This window comes from Salvelinus alpinus, chromosome 8 (genome assembly GCF_045679555.1).
Source record: "Salvelinus alpinus chromosome 8, SLU_Salpinus.1, whole genome shotgun sequence".
NCBI lineage: Eukaryota > Metazoa > Chordata > Actinopteri > Salmoniformes > Salmonidae > Salvelinus > Salvelinus alpinus.
In genome coordinates, this window is record NC_092093.1 from 55,221,632 (window position 1) to 55,240,161 (window position 18,530).

General features: G+C 44.9%; 1 protein-coding gene across 1 annotated transcript in view; it reads right to left on the reverse strand.

The window, feature by feature from the left end:
* LOC139583299 (collagen alpha-1(XV) chain-like) overlaps positions 1-18,530 on the reverse strand; it is a 111,530-nt gene that overhangs the window by 15,009 nt on the left and 77,991 nt on the right. Inside the window, exons 18-29 of the mRNA XM_071414208.1 lie at positions 17,505-17,546; positions 16,486-16,548; positions 16,272-16,307; positions 16,057-16,140; positions 15,867-15,932; positions 14,694-14,747; positions 13,470-13,559; positions 13,346-13,381; positions 10,556-10,609; positions 10,301-10,357; positions 7,166-7,225; positions 6,910-6,951 (exon numbers count right to left, since the gene is read on the reverse strand). Of these exons, the coding sequence (XP_071270309.1) occupies positions 6,910-6,951; positions 7,166-7,225; positions 10,301-10,357; positions 10,556-10,609; positions 13,346-13,381; positions 13,470-13,559; positions 14,694-14,747; positions 15,867-15,932; positions 16,057-16,140; positions 16,272-16,307; positions 16,486-16,548; positions 17,505-17,546 (684 nt within the window). The remainder of the gene's footprint in view (positions 1-6,909; positions 6,952-7,165; positions 7,226-10,300; positions 10,358-10,555; positions 10,610-13,345; positions 13,382-13,469; positions 13,560-14,693; positions 14,748-15,866; positions 15,933-16,056; positions 16,141-16,271; positions 16,308-16,485; positions 16,549-17,504; positions 17,547-18,530) is intronic.

The following is an 18,530-nucleotide window of genomic DNA, read 5'->3' on the forward strand; positions in this document are numbered from 1 at the left end:
TAACCCCACAGACGAGCAACCCTCAGCAGACAGTCAACCTCCCAGTACAGAGCACTTCTCCCTCATTGAAATGAAGGATAAATTCACCCAGCTGGAGGTAAGGCAGGTTGAGCTGGAACAGCAGGTGATTACACTCCAGTCAGCACAGACCCAGACAACAGTCCAGCACAACAACACCCCCTTAACCAGACCAGGAGAGCTGGAGGTGGAGAGAGACACATCTGGACTCTGGACAGTTAAGAGACAACTTCAACTGGAGAAAGAGCAGAAGCAGGAGCAGGAGCAGAACAGAGCACTAGAGGAGAGGATCAGACTGCTGGAGGAGAGGGAGAGGGGGATGGAGGAGAGGATCAGACTGCTGGAGGAGAGGTTGAGGGGGATGGCATGTGACAGAGAACAACCCACTAGGGAGGTGGCCATCCCCACAGAGAAGCCAGCAGAACAGCCCACCTCATCACCCGACAAAAGTCTCGACACCACAGCAGAACAGTCCACACCAGACCCTGACCATAGAGTCAACATCACAGCAGAACAGACAAAAGAAAAACCCCAAGCCCAGCAGCTCTCACCCCCCCTGAGCACCCCCCCTGTCAGCCACCCTGATAGCCCTCCTGACAACCCCCCCACACCCACTGAGGACAAACACAAGACACAGATTTTTCTCCTTATGGACTCAAATGGGAAATTTATAGAAGAAAAAAAACTTTTTCCCAAACACAGTGTATCTAAACTCTGGTGTCCAAACACCCAGTGCGCCCTAGACCTTCTGTCTGAGGACAAACTAGGCTCACCTAGCCACATAATAATACACACAGGCACAAACGACCTGAGAGCACAGCAGGAAAGGGTGGCCACAGCACTGAAGGGAGTGATTGAAAAAGCTTCTTCTACTTTCCCCAATGCACAAGTGGTTATCTCCACCCTGCTACCACGAAAAGACTTCCACCCTGCTACAATACAGCGGGTAAATGCAAGCATCTCCCGTGACTGTGCCTCAAAACCAAATGTTTTCCTGGCCCACCACTCCACCCTGGACTTGAACAGCCTCTATGACCAGGTCCACCTCTACAAGGCAGCAGTGCCCACCTTTGCCCGGACTCTAAAGGACATCGCTCTCAAACGCAGCCCCAACACTTCACACAGGAGCAACAGATCAATAGACACCCCACCCAGACCAGCGAGACACCCTCCAAGACCTTCAGCACCCCACCCTGGACCTACACATAGAGGACCCACGCCAAGAGGACCTACATCCAGACCACAGCACCCCCAGACACACCCCCACCCCAACCAATCAACACCCCCCCACATCAACCATGCCCACACCCAATTTAGGCCCCCTCAGATCAGACCTATGCCACTCCTGCCCACCCCATGCACCCCACCCCCGCAGAGAGGGCATCAACATGGAAGTCACACATACGCCCAGGTAGTGAGCGGGCAAACAGGCCCAACCCCCACTCTTACACTCGCCCAAGCCAACGGCATGTACCAGATGCTCAGCAGGCTCTGCTCACACTTACTGGCCTGAGGCCAAACCACGACCAACAACATTGGACACTTTATGGAACAAAAAGCCTTCACTATATCATCCTGGAATATCCAAGGCCTGAGGTCATCTGCCTTTGGCCTAAAGAGCAGGAACCCGGACTTCACCAAAGAAATCGGTAATGCAGACATTGTCATCCTGCAAGAAACCTGGTACAGAGGAGACGGACCCACTGGTTGCCCTCTAGGTTACAGAGAGCTGGTAGTCCCATCCACCAAACTACCAGGTGTGAAACAGGGAAGGGACTCAGGGGGAATGCTAATTTGGTATAGAGCAGACCTAACTCACTCCATTAAATTAATCAAAACAGGAACATTTTACATTTGGCTAGAAATTCAAAAGGAAATTATCTTAACAGAGAAAAATGTCCTCCTGTGTGCTACCTATATCCCCCCACTAGAATCCCCATACTTTAATGAAGACAGCTTCTCCATCCTGAAGGAGGAAATCAATCATTTCCAGGCCCAGGGACATGTATTAGTCTGTGGCGACCTAAATGCCAGAACTGGACAAGAACCTGACACCCTCAGCACACAGGGGGACAAACACCTGCCTGCAGGTGACAGCATTCCCTCCCCCATATGCCCCCCTAGGCACAACTATGACAACATAACCAACAAAAACGGGTCACAACTCCTGCAGCTCTGTCGCACGCTGGGTATGTACATAGTCAATGGTAGGCTTCGAGGGGACTCCTATGGTAGGTTCACCTATAGCTCATCTCTTGGCAGTAGCACTGTAGACTACTTTATCACTGACCTCAACCCAGAGTCTCTCAGAGCGTTCACAGTCAGCCCACTGACACCCCTATCAGACCACAGCAAAATCACAGTCTACTTGAACAGAGCAATACTCAATCATGAGGCATCAAAGCCAAAGGAACTGAGTAACATTAAGAAATGCTATAGATGGAAGGAATGCAGTTTGGAAACCTACCAAAACACAATTAGACAACAGCAAATTCAATCCCTTTTAGACAACTTCCTGGGTAAAACGTTCCACTGCAATAGTGAAGGTGTAAACTTGGCAGTAGAAAATCTTAACAGTATATTTGACCTCTCAGCTTCCCTGTCAAATCTAAAAATCTCAAATAGAAAACCAAAGAAAATGAACAACAATGACAAATGGTTTGATGAAGAATGCAAAAATCTAAGAAATAAATTGAGAAACCTGTCCAACCAAAAACATAGAGACCCGGAAAACCTGAGTCTACGCCTTCACTATGGTGAATCACTAAAACAATACAGAAATACACTACGGAAAAAGAAGGAACAGCACGTCAGAAATCAGCTCAATGTAATTGAAGAATCCATAGACTCTAACCACTTCTGGGAAAATTGGAAAACACTAAACAAACAACAACACGAAGAATTATCTATCCAAAATGGAGATGTATGGGTAAACCACTTCTCCAATCTTTTTGGCTCTATAACAAAGAATAAAGAGCAAAAACATATACATGATCAAATACAAATCCTAGAATCAACTATTAAAGACTACCAGAACCCACTGGATTCTCCAATTACCTTGAACGAGTTACAGGACAAAATAAAAACCCTCCAACCCAAAAAGGCCTGTGGTGTTGATGGTATCCTTAATGAAATGATCAAATATACAGACAACAAATTCCAATTGGCTATACTAAAACTCTTTAACATCGTCCTTAGCTCTGGCATCTTCCCCAATATTTGGAACCAAGGACTGATCACCCCAATCCACAAAAGTGGAGACAAATTTGACCCCAATAACTACCGTGGAATATGCGTCAACAGTAACCTTGGGAAAATACTCTGCATTATCATTAACAGCAGACTCGTACATTTCCTCAATGAAAACAATGTACTGAGCAAATGTCAAATTGGCTTTTTACCAAATTACCGTACAACAGACCATGTATTCACCCTGCACACCCTAATTGACAACCAAACAAACCAAAACAAAGGCAAAGTCTTCTCATGCTTTGTTGACTTCAAAAAAGCCTTCGACTCAATTTGGCATGAGGGTCTGCTATACAAATTGATGGAAAGTGGTGTTGGGGGTAAAACATACGACATTATAAAATCCATGTACACAAACAACAAGTGTGCGGTTAAAATTGGCAAAAAACACACACATTTCTTCACACAGGGTCGTGGGGTGAGACAGGGATGCAGCTTAAGCCCCACCCTCTTCAACATATACAGTGGGGAGAACAAGTATTTGATACACTGCCGATTTTGCAGGTTTTCCTACTTACAAAGCATGTAGAGGTCTGTAATTTTTATCATAGGTACACTTCAACTGTGAGAGACGGAATCTAAAACAAAAATCCAGAAAATCACATTGTATGATTTTTAAATAATTAATTTGCATTTTATTGCATGACTAAAGTATTTGATCACCTACCAACCAGTAAGAATTCCGGCTCTCACAGACCTGTTAGTTTTTCTTTAAGAAGCCCTCCTGTTCTCCACTCATTACCTGTATTAACTGCACCTGTTTGAACTCGTTACCTGTATAAAAGACACCTGTCCACACACTCAATCAAACAGATTCCAACCTCTCCACAATGGCCAAGACCAGAGAGCTGTGTAAGGACATCAGGGATAAAATTGTAGACCTGCACAAGGCTGGGATGGGCTACAGGACAATAGGCAAGCAGCTTGGTGAGAAGGAAACAACTGTTGGCGCAATTATTAGAAAATGGAAGAAGTTCAAGATGACGGTCAATCACCCTCGGTCTGGGGCTCCATGCAAGATTTCACCTCGTGGGGCATCAATGATCATGAGGAAGGTGAGGGATCAGCCCAGAACTACACGGCAGGACCTGGTCAATGACCTGAAGAGAGCTGGGACCACAGTCTCAAAGAAAACCATTAGTAACACACTACGCCGTCATGGATTAAAATCCTGCAGCGCACGCAAGGTCCCCCTGCTTAAGCCAGTGCATGTCCAGGCCTGTCTGAAGTTTGCCAATGACCATCTGGATGATCCAGAGGAGGAATGGGAGAAGGTCATGTGGTCTGATGAGACAAAAATAGAGCTTTTTGGTCTAACTCCACTCGCCGTGTTTGGAGGAAGAAGAAGTATGAGTACAACCCCAAGAAAACCATCCCAACCGTGAAGCATGGAGGTGGAAACATCATTCTTTGGGGATGCTTTTCTGCAAAGGGGACAGGACGACTGCACCGTATTGAGGGGAGGATGGATGGGGCCATGTATCGCGAGATCTTGGCCAACAACCTCCTTCCCTCAGTAAGAGCATTGAAGATGGGTCGTGGCTGGGTCTTCCAGCATGACAACGACACGAAGCACACAGCCATGGCAACTAAGGAGTGGCTCCGTAAGAAGCATCTCAAGGTCCTGGAGTGGCCTAGCCAGTCTCCAGACCTGAACCCAATAGAAAATCTTTGGAGGGAGCTGAAAGTCCGTATTGCCCAGCGACAGCCCCGAAACCTGAAGGATCTGGAGAAGATCTGTAGGGAGGAGTGGGCCAAAATCCCTGCCGCAGTGTGTGCAAACCTAGTCAAGAACTACAGGAAACGTATGATCTCTGTAATTGCAAACAAAGGTTTCTGTACCAAATATTAAGTTCTGCTTTTCTGATGTATCAAATACTTATGTCATGCAATAAAATGCAAATTAATTACTTAAAAATCATACAATGTGATTTTCTGGATTTTTGTTTTAGATTCCGTCTCTCATAGTTGAAGTGTACCTATGATAAAAATTACAGACCTCTACATGCTTTGTAAGTAGGAAAACCTGCAAAATCGGCAGTGTATCAAATACTTGTTCTCCCCACTGTATATCAACGAATTGGCGCGGGCACTAGAACAGTCTGCAGCACCCGGCCTCACCCTACTAGACTCTGAAGTCAAATGTCTACTGTTTGCTGATGATCTGGTGCTTCTGTCACCAACCAAGGAGGGCCTACAGCAGCACCTAGATCTTCTGCACAGATTCTGTCAGACCTGGGCCCTGACAGTAAATCTCAGTAAGACCAAAATAATGGTGTTCCAAAAAAGGTCCAGTCGCCAGGACCACAAATTCCATCTAGACACTGTTGCCCTAGAGCACACAAAAAACTATACATACCTCGGCCTAAACATCAGCGCCACAGGTAACTTCCACAAAGCTGTGAACGATCTGAGAGACAAGGCAAGAAGGGCATTCTATGCCATCAAAAGGAACATAAATTTCAACATACCAATTAGGATCTGGCTAAAAATACTTATATAGTTATAGAACCCATTGCCCATTGCCCTTTATGGTTGTGAGGTCTGGGGTCCGCTCACCAACCAAGATTTCACAAAATGGGACAAACACCAAATTGAGACTCTGCATGCAGAATTCTGCAAAAATATCCTCCGTGTACAACGTAGAACACCAAATAATGCATGCAGAGCAGAATTAGGCCGATACCCACTAATTATCAAAATCCAGAAAAGAGCCGTTAAATTCTACAACCACCTAAAAGGAAGCGATTCCCAAACCTTCCATAACAAAGCCATCACCTACAGAGAGATGAACCTGGAGAAGAGTCCCCTAAGCAAGCTGGTCCTAGGGCTCTGTTCACAAACACAAACACACCCCACAGAGCCCCAGGACAACAGCACAATTAGACCCAACCAAATCATGAGAAAACAAAAAGATAATTACTTGACACATTGGAAAGAATTAACAAAAAAACAGAGCAAACTAGAATGCTATTTGGCCCTAAACAGAGAGTACACAGTGGCAGAATACCTGACCACTGTGACTGACCCAAACTTAAGGAAAGCTTTGACTATGTACAGACTCAGTGAGCATAGCCTTGCTATTGAGAAAGGCCGCCGTAGGCAGACATGGCTCTCAAGAGAAGACAGGCTATGTGCTCACTGCCCACAAAATGAGGTGGAAACTGAGCTGCACTTCCTAACCTCCTGCCCAATGTATGACCATATTAGAGAGACATATTTCCCACAGATTACACAGATCCACAAAGAATTTGAAAACAAATCCAATTTTGATAAACTCCCATATCTACTGGGAGAAATTCCACAGTGTGCCATCACAGCAGCAAGATTTGTGACCTGTTGCCACAAGAAAAGGGCAACCAGTGAAGAACAAACACCATTGTAAATACAACCCATATTTATGCTTATTTATTTTAACTTGTGTGCTTTAACCATTTGTACATTGTTACAACACTGTATATATATAAAGAGAGAGAGAGAGAGAGAGAGAGAGAGAGAGAGAGAGAGAGAGAGAGAGAGAGAGAGAGAAATACAAAGTGTGTGTGTGCAGGTGTGTATATGTGCGTGAGAGAGAATACCCCAGACAGACAGGCAGGCCTGAGATCAGCCTGCCCAGCTCTGTGCTGTCTGCCAGTCACTTACGGCCTTTTTGCAGTGCAGTCTGGGAGGGATGGGAAAAACTGTCTTCAAAAAAGGAAAGAAGGGGACAGTGAGCAGAACAGCTACAGAACCTGATAATGACATGGACAAACATGGATATAGGAAGGGTCCCCGACTGGCGGGCCGCTGGCCCATTCTAGCCAGCAGGTGATTTTATTTGGCCTCCCAAGACACAATCATGTCACAAGACCTGGATTTGAACCTTTATAAAAAAAAATGGGGGGGGGGTCAAACTTACTCCTTTGGGGCAGTTGAACATTCCGGGACGTCCCGGGGGTCCGGGGGGGCCAGGGGATCCCTGAGAACAGAGAGGGAGAAGAAGAAAGTGACAGAGGAAGAGGAAAATATTAGAATCACCATTAGAGTTGAATGGGCAATATTCTGGTTCAGAATCACCATCAGAGTTGAACGGGCAACATTCTGGTTCAGAATCACCATTAGAGTTGAATGGGCAACATTCTGGTTCAGAATCACCATTAGAGTTGAATGGGCATCATTCTGGTTCAGAATCACCATTAGAGTTGAATGGGCAACATTCTGGTTCAGAATCACCATTAGAGTTGAATGGGCAACATTCTGGTTCAGAATCACCATTAGAGTTGAATGGGCAACATTCTGGTTCAGAATCACCATTAGAGTTGAACGGGCAACATTCTGGTTCAGAATCACCATTAGAGTTGAATGGGCAACATTCTGGTTCAGAATCACCATTAGAGTTGAATGGGCAACATTCTGGTTCAGAATCACCATTAGAGTTGAATGGGCAACATTCTGGTTCAGAATCACCATTAGAGTTGAATGGGCAACATTCTGGTTCAGAATCACCATTAGAGTTGAACGGGCAACATTCTGGATCAGAATCACCATTAGAGTTGAATGGGCAACATTCTGGTTCAGAATCACCATTAGAGTTGAATGGGCAACATTCTGGTTCAGAATCACCATTAGAGTTGAATGGGCAACATTCTGGTTCAGAATCACCATTAGAGTTGAATGGGCAACATTCTGGTTCAGAATCACCATTAGAGTTGAATGGGCAACATTCTGGTTCAGAATCACCATTAGAGTTGAATGGGCAACATTCTGGTTCAGAATCACCATTAGAGTTGAATGGGCAACATTCTGGTTCAGAATCACCATTAGAGTTGAATGGGCAACATTCTGGTTCAGAATCACTATTAGAGTTGAATGGGCAACATTCTGGTTCAGAATCACCATTAGAGTTGAATGGGCATCATTCTGGTTCAGAATCACCATTAGAGTTGAATGGGCAACATTCTGGTTCAGAATCACCATTAGAGTTGAATGGGCAACATTCTGGTTCAGAAGTCCATTTCACATCCTTCATCCACAAACCTTCATAGTGAAACAACCCTTGATCTGCAAGAGTGGACTTCAGATATGACCACAAGTACACTAAGTCTGGTTAAATCTGTTCAGCCAGTTCGACCAACAATAAAAAAGTGAGGTCACAGACATACCTAAAAACTACCAAAATATTGTTGCTTCACTAGAAGTAATCATCACACTGAGGTAGGGCCAGGGAAGTAATCATCACAGTGAGGTAGGGCCAGGGAAGTAATCATCACAGTGAGGTAGGGCCGGGGAAGTAATCATCACAGTGAGGTAGGGCCAGGGAAGTAATCATCACAGTGAGGTAGGGCCAGGGAAGTAATCATCACAGTGAGGTAGGGCCAGGGAAGTAATCATCACAGTGAGGTAGGGCGAGGGAAGTAATCATCACAGTGAGGTAGGACCATGGAAGTAATCATCACAGTGAGGTAGGGCCAGGGAAGTAATCATCACAGTGAGGTAGGGCCAGGGAAGTAATCATCACAGTGAGGTAGGGCCAGGGAAGTAATCATCACAGTGAGGTAGGACCAGGGAAGTAATCATCACACTGAGGTAGGGCCAGGGAAGTAATCATCACACTGAGGTAGGGCCAGAGAAGTAATCATCACAGTGAGGTAGGGCCAGGGCAGTAATCATCACAGTGAGGTAGGGCCAGGGAAGTAATCATCACAGTGAGGTAGGGCCAGGGAAGTAATCATCACAGTGAGGTAGGGCCAGGGAAGTAATCATCACAGTGAGGTAGGGCCAGGGAAGTAATCATCACAGTGAGGTAGGGCCAGGGAAGTAATCATCACAGTGAGGTAGGACCAGGGAAGTTATCATCACAGTGAGGTAGGACCAGGGAAGTAATCATCACAGTGAGGTAGGGCCAGGGAAGTAATCATCACAGTGAGGTAGGGCCAGGGAAGTAATCATCACAGTGAGGTAGGACCAGGGAAGTAATCATCACAGTGAGGTAGGGCCAGGGAAGTAATCATCACAGTGAGGTAGGGCCAGGGAAGTAATCATCACAGTGAGGTAGGGCCAGGGAAGTAATCATCACAGTGAGGTAGGGCCAGGGAAGTAATCATCACAGTGAGGTAGGGCCAGGGAAGTAATCATCACAGTGAGGTAGGGCCAGGGAAGTAATCATCATGGAACACTGAGGTACTGTAGGACCAGGGAAGTAATCATCATGGAACACTGAGGTAGGGCCAGGGAAGTAATCATCATGGAACACTGAGGTAGGGCCAGGGAAGTAATCATCATGGAACACTGAGGTACTGTAGGGCCAGGGAAGTAATCATCATGGAACACTGAGGTAATGTAGGGCCAGGGAAGTAATCATCATGGAACACTGAGGTACTGTAGGGCCAGGGAAGTAATCATCATGGAACACTGAGGTAGGGCCAGGGAAGTAATCGTCATAGCACAGTGAGGTAGGGCCAGGGAAGTAATCATTATGGAACACAGGTAGGGCCAGGGAAGTAATCATCATGGAACACTGAGGTAGGGCCAGGAACCTCTGACACGTGTTGAGGAAAGCAGTCTTACTGAAAGCAGTGGCGTTCTTCTCTGGCTAGCGGGCGCCACCTTCAGATGTCTGCAGTACCGTTCGGCTCTGGCTAGGGGGCGCCACCTTCAGATGTCTGCAGTAGCGTTCGGCTCTGGCTAGGGGGCGCCACCTTCAGATGTCTGCAGTAGCGTTCGGCTCTGACTAGGTGGCGCCACCTTCAGATGTCTGCAGTACCGTTCGGCTCTGGCTAGGGGGCGCCACCTTCAGATGTCTGCAGTAGCGTTCGGCTCTGACTAGGGGGCGTCACCTTCAGATGTCTGCAGTACCGTTCGGCTCTGGCTAGGGGGCACCGCCTTCAGATGTCTGCAGTAGCGTTCGGCTCTGGCTAGGGGGCGCCACCTTCAGATGTCTGCAGTAGTGTTCGGCTCTGGCTAGGGGGCCCTAGTGAAGTAGTTGGCCCTAGTGCTGTGGTTCTCAAACCTTTGTGAACGTGAGCCATCTAAAGAGGGAGGGAGTTCAACTCACCGACACACCCACAGCGTCTCCTCTGTCTCCTTTATGCCCCATTATTCCAGGACGACCCTGTAGCAAGAGGAAACCACATCATTAATGGAATGATGGCAATATGACCACACTCTGTAGTGTTCTGCATTTGTGTAACTCAAAAGAGTGCTCTTGGGTTTAGGCACTATATGTCAATAAAACATATTCTGACTGCCATTGTTATCATTTGTAGACTACAATGTTAAAAGAACGTCTCAAATCATGTGTGGTACTTACCGGACGACCAGGATAGCCATATTCTCCTTTGGGTCCTTCCGGCCCAATTGGACCCTGTAAAAAACAAACAAAACAGCAGTGTTTCCCTTTGTATTTCAACCCTCAGCAGGTGCACGTGCTGACGAAGATACAGTTGAAGTCGGAAGTTTACATACATTTAGATTGGAGTCATTAAAACTCGTTTTTCAACCACTCCACACATTTCTTGTTAACAAACTATAGTTTTGGCAAGTCGGTTAGGACATCTACTTAGTGTATGACACAAGCAATGCTTCTAACAACTGTTTACAGACAGATTATTTCACTTATAATTCACTGTATCACAATTCCAGTGGGTCAGAAGTTTACAAACATTAAGTTGACTGTGCCATCAAACAGCTTGGAAAATTCCAGAAAATTATGTCATGGCTTTAGAAGCTTCTGATAGGCTAATTGACATCATTTGAGTCAATTGGAGGTGTACCTGTGGATGTATTTCAAGGCCTACCTTCAAACTCAGTGCCTCTTTGCTTGACATCATGGGAAAATCAAAAGAAATCAGCCAAGACCTCAGAAAGAAAATTGTAGACCTCCACAAGTCGGGTTCATCCTTGGGAGCAATTTCCAAACGCCTGAAGGTACCACATTCATCTGTACAAACAATAGTACGCAAGTATAACCACCATGGGACCACACAGCCATCATACTGTTCAGGAAGGAGACGTGTTCTTTCTCCTAGAGATGAACGTATTTTGGTGCGAAAAGTGCAAATCAATCCCAGAACTACAGCAAAGGACCTTGTGAAGATGCTGGAGGAAACAGGTACAAAGTATCTAAATCCACAGTAAAACGAGTCCTATATCGACATAACCTGAAAGGTCGCTCAGCAAGGACGAAGCCACTGCTCCAAATCCGCCATAAAAAAGCCAAACTACGGTTTGCAACTGCACATGGGGACAAAGATCATACTTTTTGGAGAAATGTCCTCTGGGCTGATGAAACAAAAATAGAACTGTTTGGCCATAATGACCATATTATTATGTTTGGAGGAAAAAGGGGGAGGCTTGCAAGCCGAAGAACACCATCCCAACCGTGAAGCATGGGGGTGGCAGCATCATGTTGTGGGGGTGCTTTGCTGCAGGAGGGACTGGTGCACTTCACAAAATAGATGGCATCATGACGGAGGAAATATTGAAGCAACATCTCAAGACATCAGTCAGAAGTTAAAGCTTGGTCGCAAATGGTTCTTCCAAATGGACAATGACCCCAAGCATACTTGTGGGCAGAAATGAAAAAGCGTGTGCAAGCAAGGAGGCCTACAAACCTGACTCAGTTACACGATCTCTGTCAGGAGGAATGGGCAAAAATTCACCCAACTTCTTGTGGGAAGCTTGTGGAACGCTACCCAAAACGTTTGACCCAAGGTAAACAATTTAAAGCCAATGCTACCAAATACTAATTGAGTGTATGTAAACTTCTGGCCCACTGGGAATGTGATGAAAGAAAAATAATTCTCTCTACTATTATTCTGACATTTCACATTCTTAAAATAAAGTGGTGATCTTAACTGACCTAAGACAGGGATTTTTACTATAATTAAATGTCAGGAATTGTGAAAAAAGGAGTTTAAATGTATTTGGCTAAGGTGTATGTAAACTTCCGATTTCAACTGTACATGCTGATGAAGATACACCCTGATGAAGATACACCCTGATGAAGATACACCCTGATGAAGATACATCCTGATGAAGATACACCCTGATGAAAATACACCCTGATGAAGATACACCCTGATGAAGATACACCCTGATGAAGATACATCCTGATGAAGATACATCCTGATAAAGATACATCGTGATGAAGATACACCCTGATGAAGATACACCCTGATGAAGATACATCCTGATGAAGATACACCCTGATGAAGCTACACCCTGATGAAGATACATCCTGATGAAGACACATCCTGATGAAGATACATCCTGATGAAGATACACCCTGATGAAGGTACATCCTGATGAAGATACATCCTGATGAAGATACATCCTGATGAAGATACACCCTGATGAAGGTACATCCTGATGAAGATACACCCTGATGAAGATACATCCTGATGAAGATACACCCTGATGAAGATACATCAAGATACATCCTGATGAAGATACACCCTGATGAAGATACATCCTGATGAAAATACATTGTGATGAAGATACATCGTGATGAAGTTACATCCTGATGAGGAAACATCCTGATGAAGATACATCGTGATGAAGATACACCCTGATGAAGATACATCCTGATGAAGTTACATCCTGATGAGGAAACATCCTGATGAAGATACATCCTGATGAAGATACATCCCGATTTCAACTGTACATGCTGATGAAGATACATCCTGATGAAGATTCATCCCGATTTCAACTGTACATGCTGATGAAGATACATCGTGGTGAAAATACACCCTGATGAAGATACATCCTGATGAAGTTACATCCTGATGAAGATACACCCAGATGAAGATACACCCTGATGAAGATACACCCTGATGAAGATACACCCTGATGAAGATACATCCTGATGAAGATACACCCTGATGAAGATACATCGCAGGTCCGTAATATTCCCGAAAATGCATTGTCTGGATAGGCATTGTCTGGATAGGGGGCCTAGAGGTAGGCCTGTACGTGCATATACAAAAAAGGTTCCAAAACACTTTGAATGAAAGCAGCTGCTGCAACACGACAAGAGAAGATGTAGGGGGGAAGTTACTACAAAGGGTAGTGTCAGATTAAGAATCCAATAAAGTCTTACCATAACTCCAGCTGGCCCAGGAACACCACAATCGCCCTGCGAAAGAGTGAAGATGGATCAAAGTGGATCGTCTGACACAAGTATCAAACTTTGAACAAGGAAATAGTGTGCGTGTAAGACTAACCTTGATCCCTTTGGGCCCCTGTAGCCCTGTGAGTTCAGACATCATAGACCTGTCTGCTGCAACCATGACCCCTGGCTCACCCTTCTTGCCCTGCAAACACACGTGACCAATTACACGATATACATACAGACACACACTTGCCGTTAAATGACAATAAGACGATATACACACAATCAAATGACAATCATACATACTGTAGACACGAGCACAACCCCCCCCCCTCCGTACACACAGCCAGGGGTAATGTGCAGCACATGCATGTTGAAGCACCATGAGTACTTCTCAGAGAAAGAAAAACATTAGATAATAATCTCATTCATGTTGTTCCACAGACCTTGGGACTGAAGCATATTGTCTATGGCTGCTCAGTCTGGAAGCCATTAGCAGGCTTTGAGTGCAGCAACCGGGGTCCTAGCTTTAATCATAAGCACTGGTGTTCAGTTTCACACTTTTAATTGATTGAAACCCAAAGGGCTTTGAGCCTGTATATTAGATGTTCATTCAGTCCAGTGCAGAAAAGGTCACATAGTGGTTATTACATTTTAGCAGACGCTCTTATCCAGAGGGACTTACACTAGTGAGTGCATACATTTTCGTACTGGTCCCTCTTGGCCTGGAGGCCCATGGGAATCGCCCCACAACCGTGGCGTTGCAAGTGCCATGTGCTACCAACTGAGCCACACGGGACACAATAGGAAATCCTGGGCTCTTCAGTGGTTTCCTTTTCACATGGTGACCCTAGCGGAATTCTGAGCCTAGCGGAATTCTGGCCCTAGCGGAATTCTGACCCTAGTGGAATTCTGACCCTAGTGGAATTCTGACCCTAGCGGAATTCTGACCCTAGTGGAATTCTGACCCTAATGGAATTCTAAACCTAGCGGAATTCTGACCATAGCGGAATTCTTAAAGGGATAGTGCGCAATTTTTCAACATCCCCAGAGTCAGATGAACTCATGGATACCATTTGTACATCTCTGCATGCAAGTTGAAGGTAGTTTCACAAGCCATTGCTAACTAGCGTTAGAGCATTGGACTGGAAGCTGTTCCTGTAGAATTTGTCATTGCACTAACACTACTGTTCATAGCAACTTCTTTCAAACTGCATGCAGAGACAGAAAGCATGTGTCCATTAGTTCATCTGATTCTGGTAAGTAGAAAAAGTTCTTAGTTGCCAAAATGTGGAACTATCCCATTAAAATGAAAACACATAACACACACACTTACCTTTAAGCCGGTGGTCCCTGGAATCCCCAAGTCCCCCTTTGGACCCCGTGACCCCTGGGAATTATCATAGTAAATGTAGGTAAATAACCAAATTAAATCCATCAACTAGAACAGAGACATCTACAACAGCCATACTCATAGGCAGACAGCGGGCCGGATCCGGACCCAGAACAGGGTCAATACAAACCGATCAAAATCTTTATTTTTTTAGGAATTCGGTCGGGATTCGACTCATGGTATCATATGAACACACATAAGACACAGAACATTTGTAAAATTGCAAGAAATGAGCTTTAAAACTGCTACAGTTTCCCTTCGCTCGATGGCATAATGGGGCGAATATCCATACGGAACCTTTGCCACCTAGGAAATGTGTGTGACCGGACCTTTTCCAATAGTATGAGAACCCTGATCAACTACAACTCTCTCTCCTATCAGTAAGTATCTGTCCAACTGCACAGTATAAAGTTTGCACTGTCAAGTTCATCCCAAAAGCGTGTGCAGCATACTGTATATTTTGCAATAGAGACACGATACCACGGTAACCCTACCAACAGAGCCTCTGAGCAGTAAAAGAGAAAATATGATTTGTTTTTACTAGCGTATGAATTACGAAAAAACAATAGTCTGTTTCAAGGCACTGTCAAGCAGCCATGTTGCAATGAATCCAACAAAAATACCTACATACTGTAGAATTAACCTCCAGTCGCAGAGAAATACCTCAACATGCATCTCTCATAGCTTGGACCTAATTGTTTTTTTGGGACACAAAAACCACTTGCACCAATTTTATGACCATACATTACAGATATCATTATAGCAATTTAAAACAAATCTTTGATATGATTCCAGCCATTTCTCAACATCATTTCTCTTCGGGGAGCGAGTACGCCAAACAGTGTTCTGTCAGGTAATCTTGTTAAGGCAAATAAAAGAGAGATCACAAAGGCCATTTAAAGAACATCAAGAGGGCTATCTGAAAATATATTATCACAAACACAAACACGAATGCACTGACACACACACACACACACACACACACACACACACACACACACACACACACACACACACACACACACACACACACACACACACACACACACACACACACACACACACACACACACACACACACACACACACACACACCTCAAGCATAAGTCTACTCACCCTGAGCCCCTGCGATTCCAGCAGCCCTGAGAAGTTAAACACACCCTCTGTATCATTGAGCAGGACCTGAGGTAGGACAGAGAGGAGAGGCAGTGAGATCACTATCAACATCCATATTAAAACTATCCTATCAGAGCGCTTCAGTAGGGGTGATAACAATGACTTTAATAACACCTAATTACTTTCTTACATCCTGGAGGTTGATAACCGGTCCCGAAGACCCAGGAGGTCCTGGAGGGCCGGGGAAACTGAAGCCGTCCCGACCTCTCTCTCCCTGACGGACACAACAGAACACAGGGTTAGATGGAACCAAGAACAGGGCCTGTTCTTTGGCTCCAGAAGGCCAGTAAAAATAGACGGCCTCATAAAAGATGAACATGAATGGAGTCAGGAGTGATAGTGTACCTTTGGTCCCATATCACCTTGGTCCCCCTTCGCTCCCTGCATGGAAGAAAGGGCAAACATTATCATGACCACACAGAACTGATACCGTTTTATGATGAACCTACAAGAGCAACTGTAAAGAGGATAAAGACAGATTAGAATACTATAAAAAATCAGTAAAGGAAACAAAGGAGAGAGATTGAATTGGACAGTAAAAAGCAGGTGATGTACTGACCGTATGCCCTGGCAGTCCATCTAGCCCAGAGGCCCCGGCTGCCCCTGGTGCACCAGGCTCCCCCTAGAGGAACACAGAGGAAATGGTTGAGGAGAAGGTTTTAAACCTTTAGATGCCTGTGAGTTGACCCACCCACATAGCATAGCCCAAAATTAGGGAAGCATTCCATCTACCTCATCTGAGTAATCCAATGAGTGAGACTTCTGAAAACCTCTTTATCTTAATGAAGAGATTGTAGGTGAATTACTCTTTCTAATGTGAATCACATCTACAGTTGGGAATTGTACTAGGGCATAGAAGGCTTAGTGCTTTGGGAATTGTACTAGGGCATAGAAGGCTTAGTGCTTTGGGAATTGTACTAGGGCATAGAAGGCTTAGTGCTTTGGGAATTGTACTAGGGCATAGAAGGCTTAGTGCTTTGGGAATTGTACTAGGGCATAGAAGGCTTAGTGCGTTGGGAATTGTACTAGGGCATAGAAGGCTTAGTGCTTTGGGAATTGTACTAGGGCATAGAAGGCTTAGTGCTTTGGGAATTGTACTAGGGCATAGAAGGCTTAGTGCTTTGGGAATTGTACTAGGGCATAGAAGGCTTAGTGCGTTGGGAATTGTACTAGGGCATAGAAGGCTTAGTGCGTTGGGAATTGTACTAGGGCATAGAAGGCTTAGTGCGTTGGGAATTGTACTAGGGCATAGAAGGCTTAGTGCTTTGGGAATTGTACTAGGGCATAGAAGGCTTAGTGCTTTGGGAATTGTACTAGGGCATAGAAGGCTTAGTGCTTTGGGAATTGTACTAGGGCATAGAAGGCTTAGTGCTTTGGGAATTGCTGGTGGTGGGTATGCAGAGGATGTACAGCCCCCCTGAGAGGGTAAAGAGATGGCCATCTCTGGCCCTGCCTGTGCACATATGTGTCAGAGAGGAATTCATTGGAAATTAGCGGAATAATAGGAACCACACGGTGGGGAAGTCGGCACTTCCTCTCTGAGGATAAATGGGAACCAGTTGAGTAGGGAGGACGCACCTTTACCGCTACACCAGGAAGCCCGTCCTGCCCGTCTTCGCCCTGTGAAGGAGAAACAAAATGGCCGTCAGTATAGGAACCTTTTACAGATATGTGGAACCACATATTCTAACACACAGAGAGAGGAAGAGAGAGAGACAGAGACAGGGAGAGAGAGAGAGAGAGAGAGAGAGAGAGAGAGAGAGAGAGAGAGAGAGAGAGAGAGAGAGAGAGAGAGAGAGAGAAAGAGAAAGAGAAAGAGACAGAGAGAGAGAGAGACAGAGAGAGAGACAGAGAGAGAGAGAGAGAGAGAGGGAGATACAGTACAGTGCATTCAGAAAGTATTCAGACCACTTCACTCTTTCCACATTTTGTTAAGTTACAGTCTTATTCTAAAAATGAATAAAATATATATATTTTTATTCTCATTCATCTCGATACAAAACACAAGGTTTTTTAAAAATACTTTCCGAAAGCACTGTATGCCACAGATTATTTAATTATTAGCTAAGTCCACTTGAAGCCCATTATAAGTATTGTAAGATTTCGATCCTATGATCTTATACACCCCCAGACATGCCACCAGGGGTCTTTTCACAGTCCCCAAATCCAGAACAAATTCAAGAAAATGTACAGTATTATATAGAGCCCTTATTGCATGGAACTTCCTTCCATCTCATTTTTCTCAAATAAACAGCAAACCTGGTTTAAAAAAACAGATAAAGCAACACCTCACGGCACAACCCCTCTCCACTATTTGACCTGGATAGTTTATGTGTTTGCATTGATATTGAGGCGTGTGCCTTTTTAAAAATGTATGTAGTTCTGTCCTTGAGCTGTTCTTGTCGATGTCATTCTGTATTATGTTTCGTGTTCTGTGTTCTGTGTGGAACCCAGGAAGAGTAGCTGCTGCTTTTGCAACAGCTAATGAAAATCCTAATAAAATACCAAATACCAAAATACGCTTGATTGATTCTATGATTCATATGACTGATACTTTCAGTGGCGTGCAGTAGGACTGAACAAGGGCCTTCTAGATAACGAGTG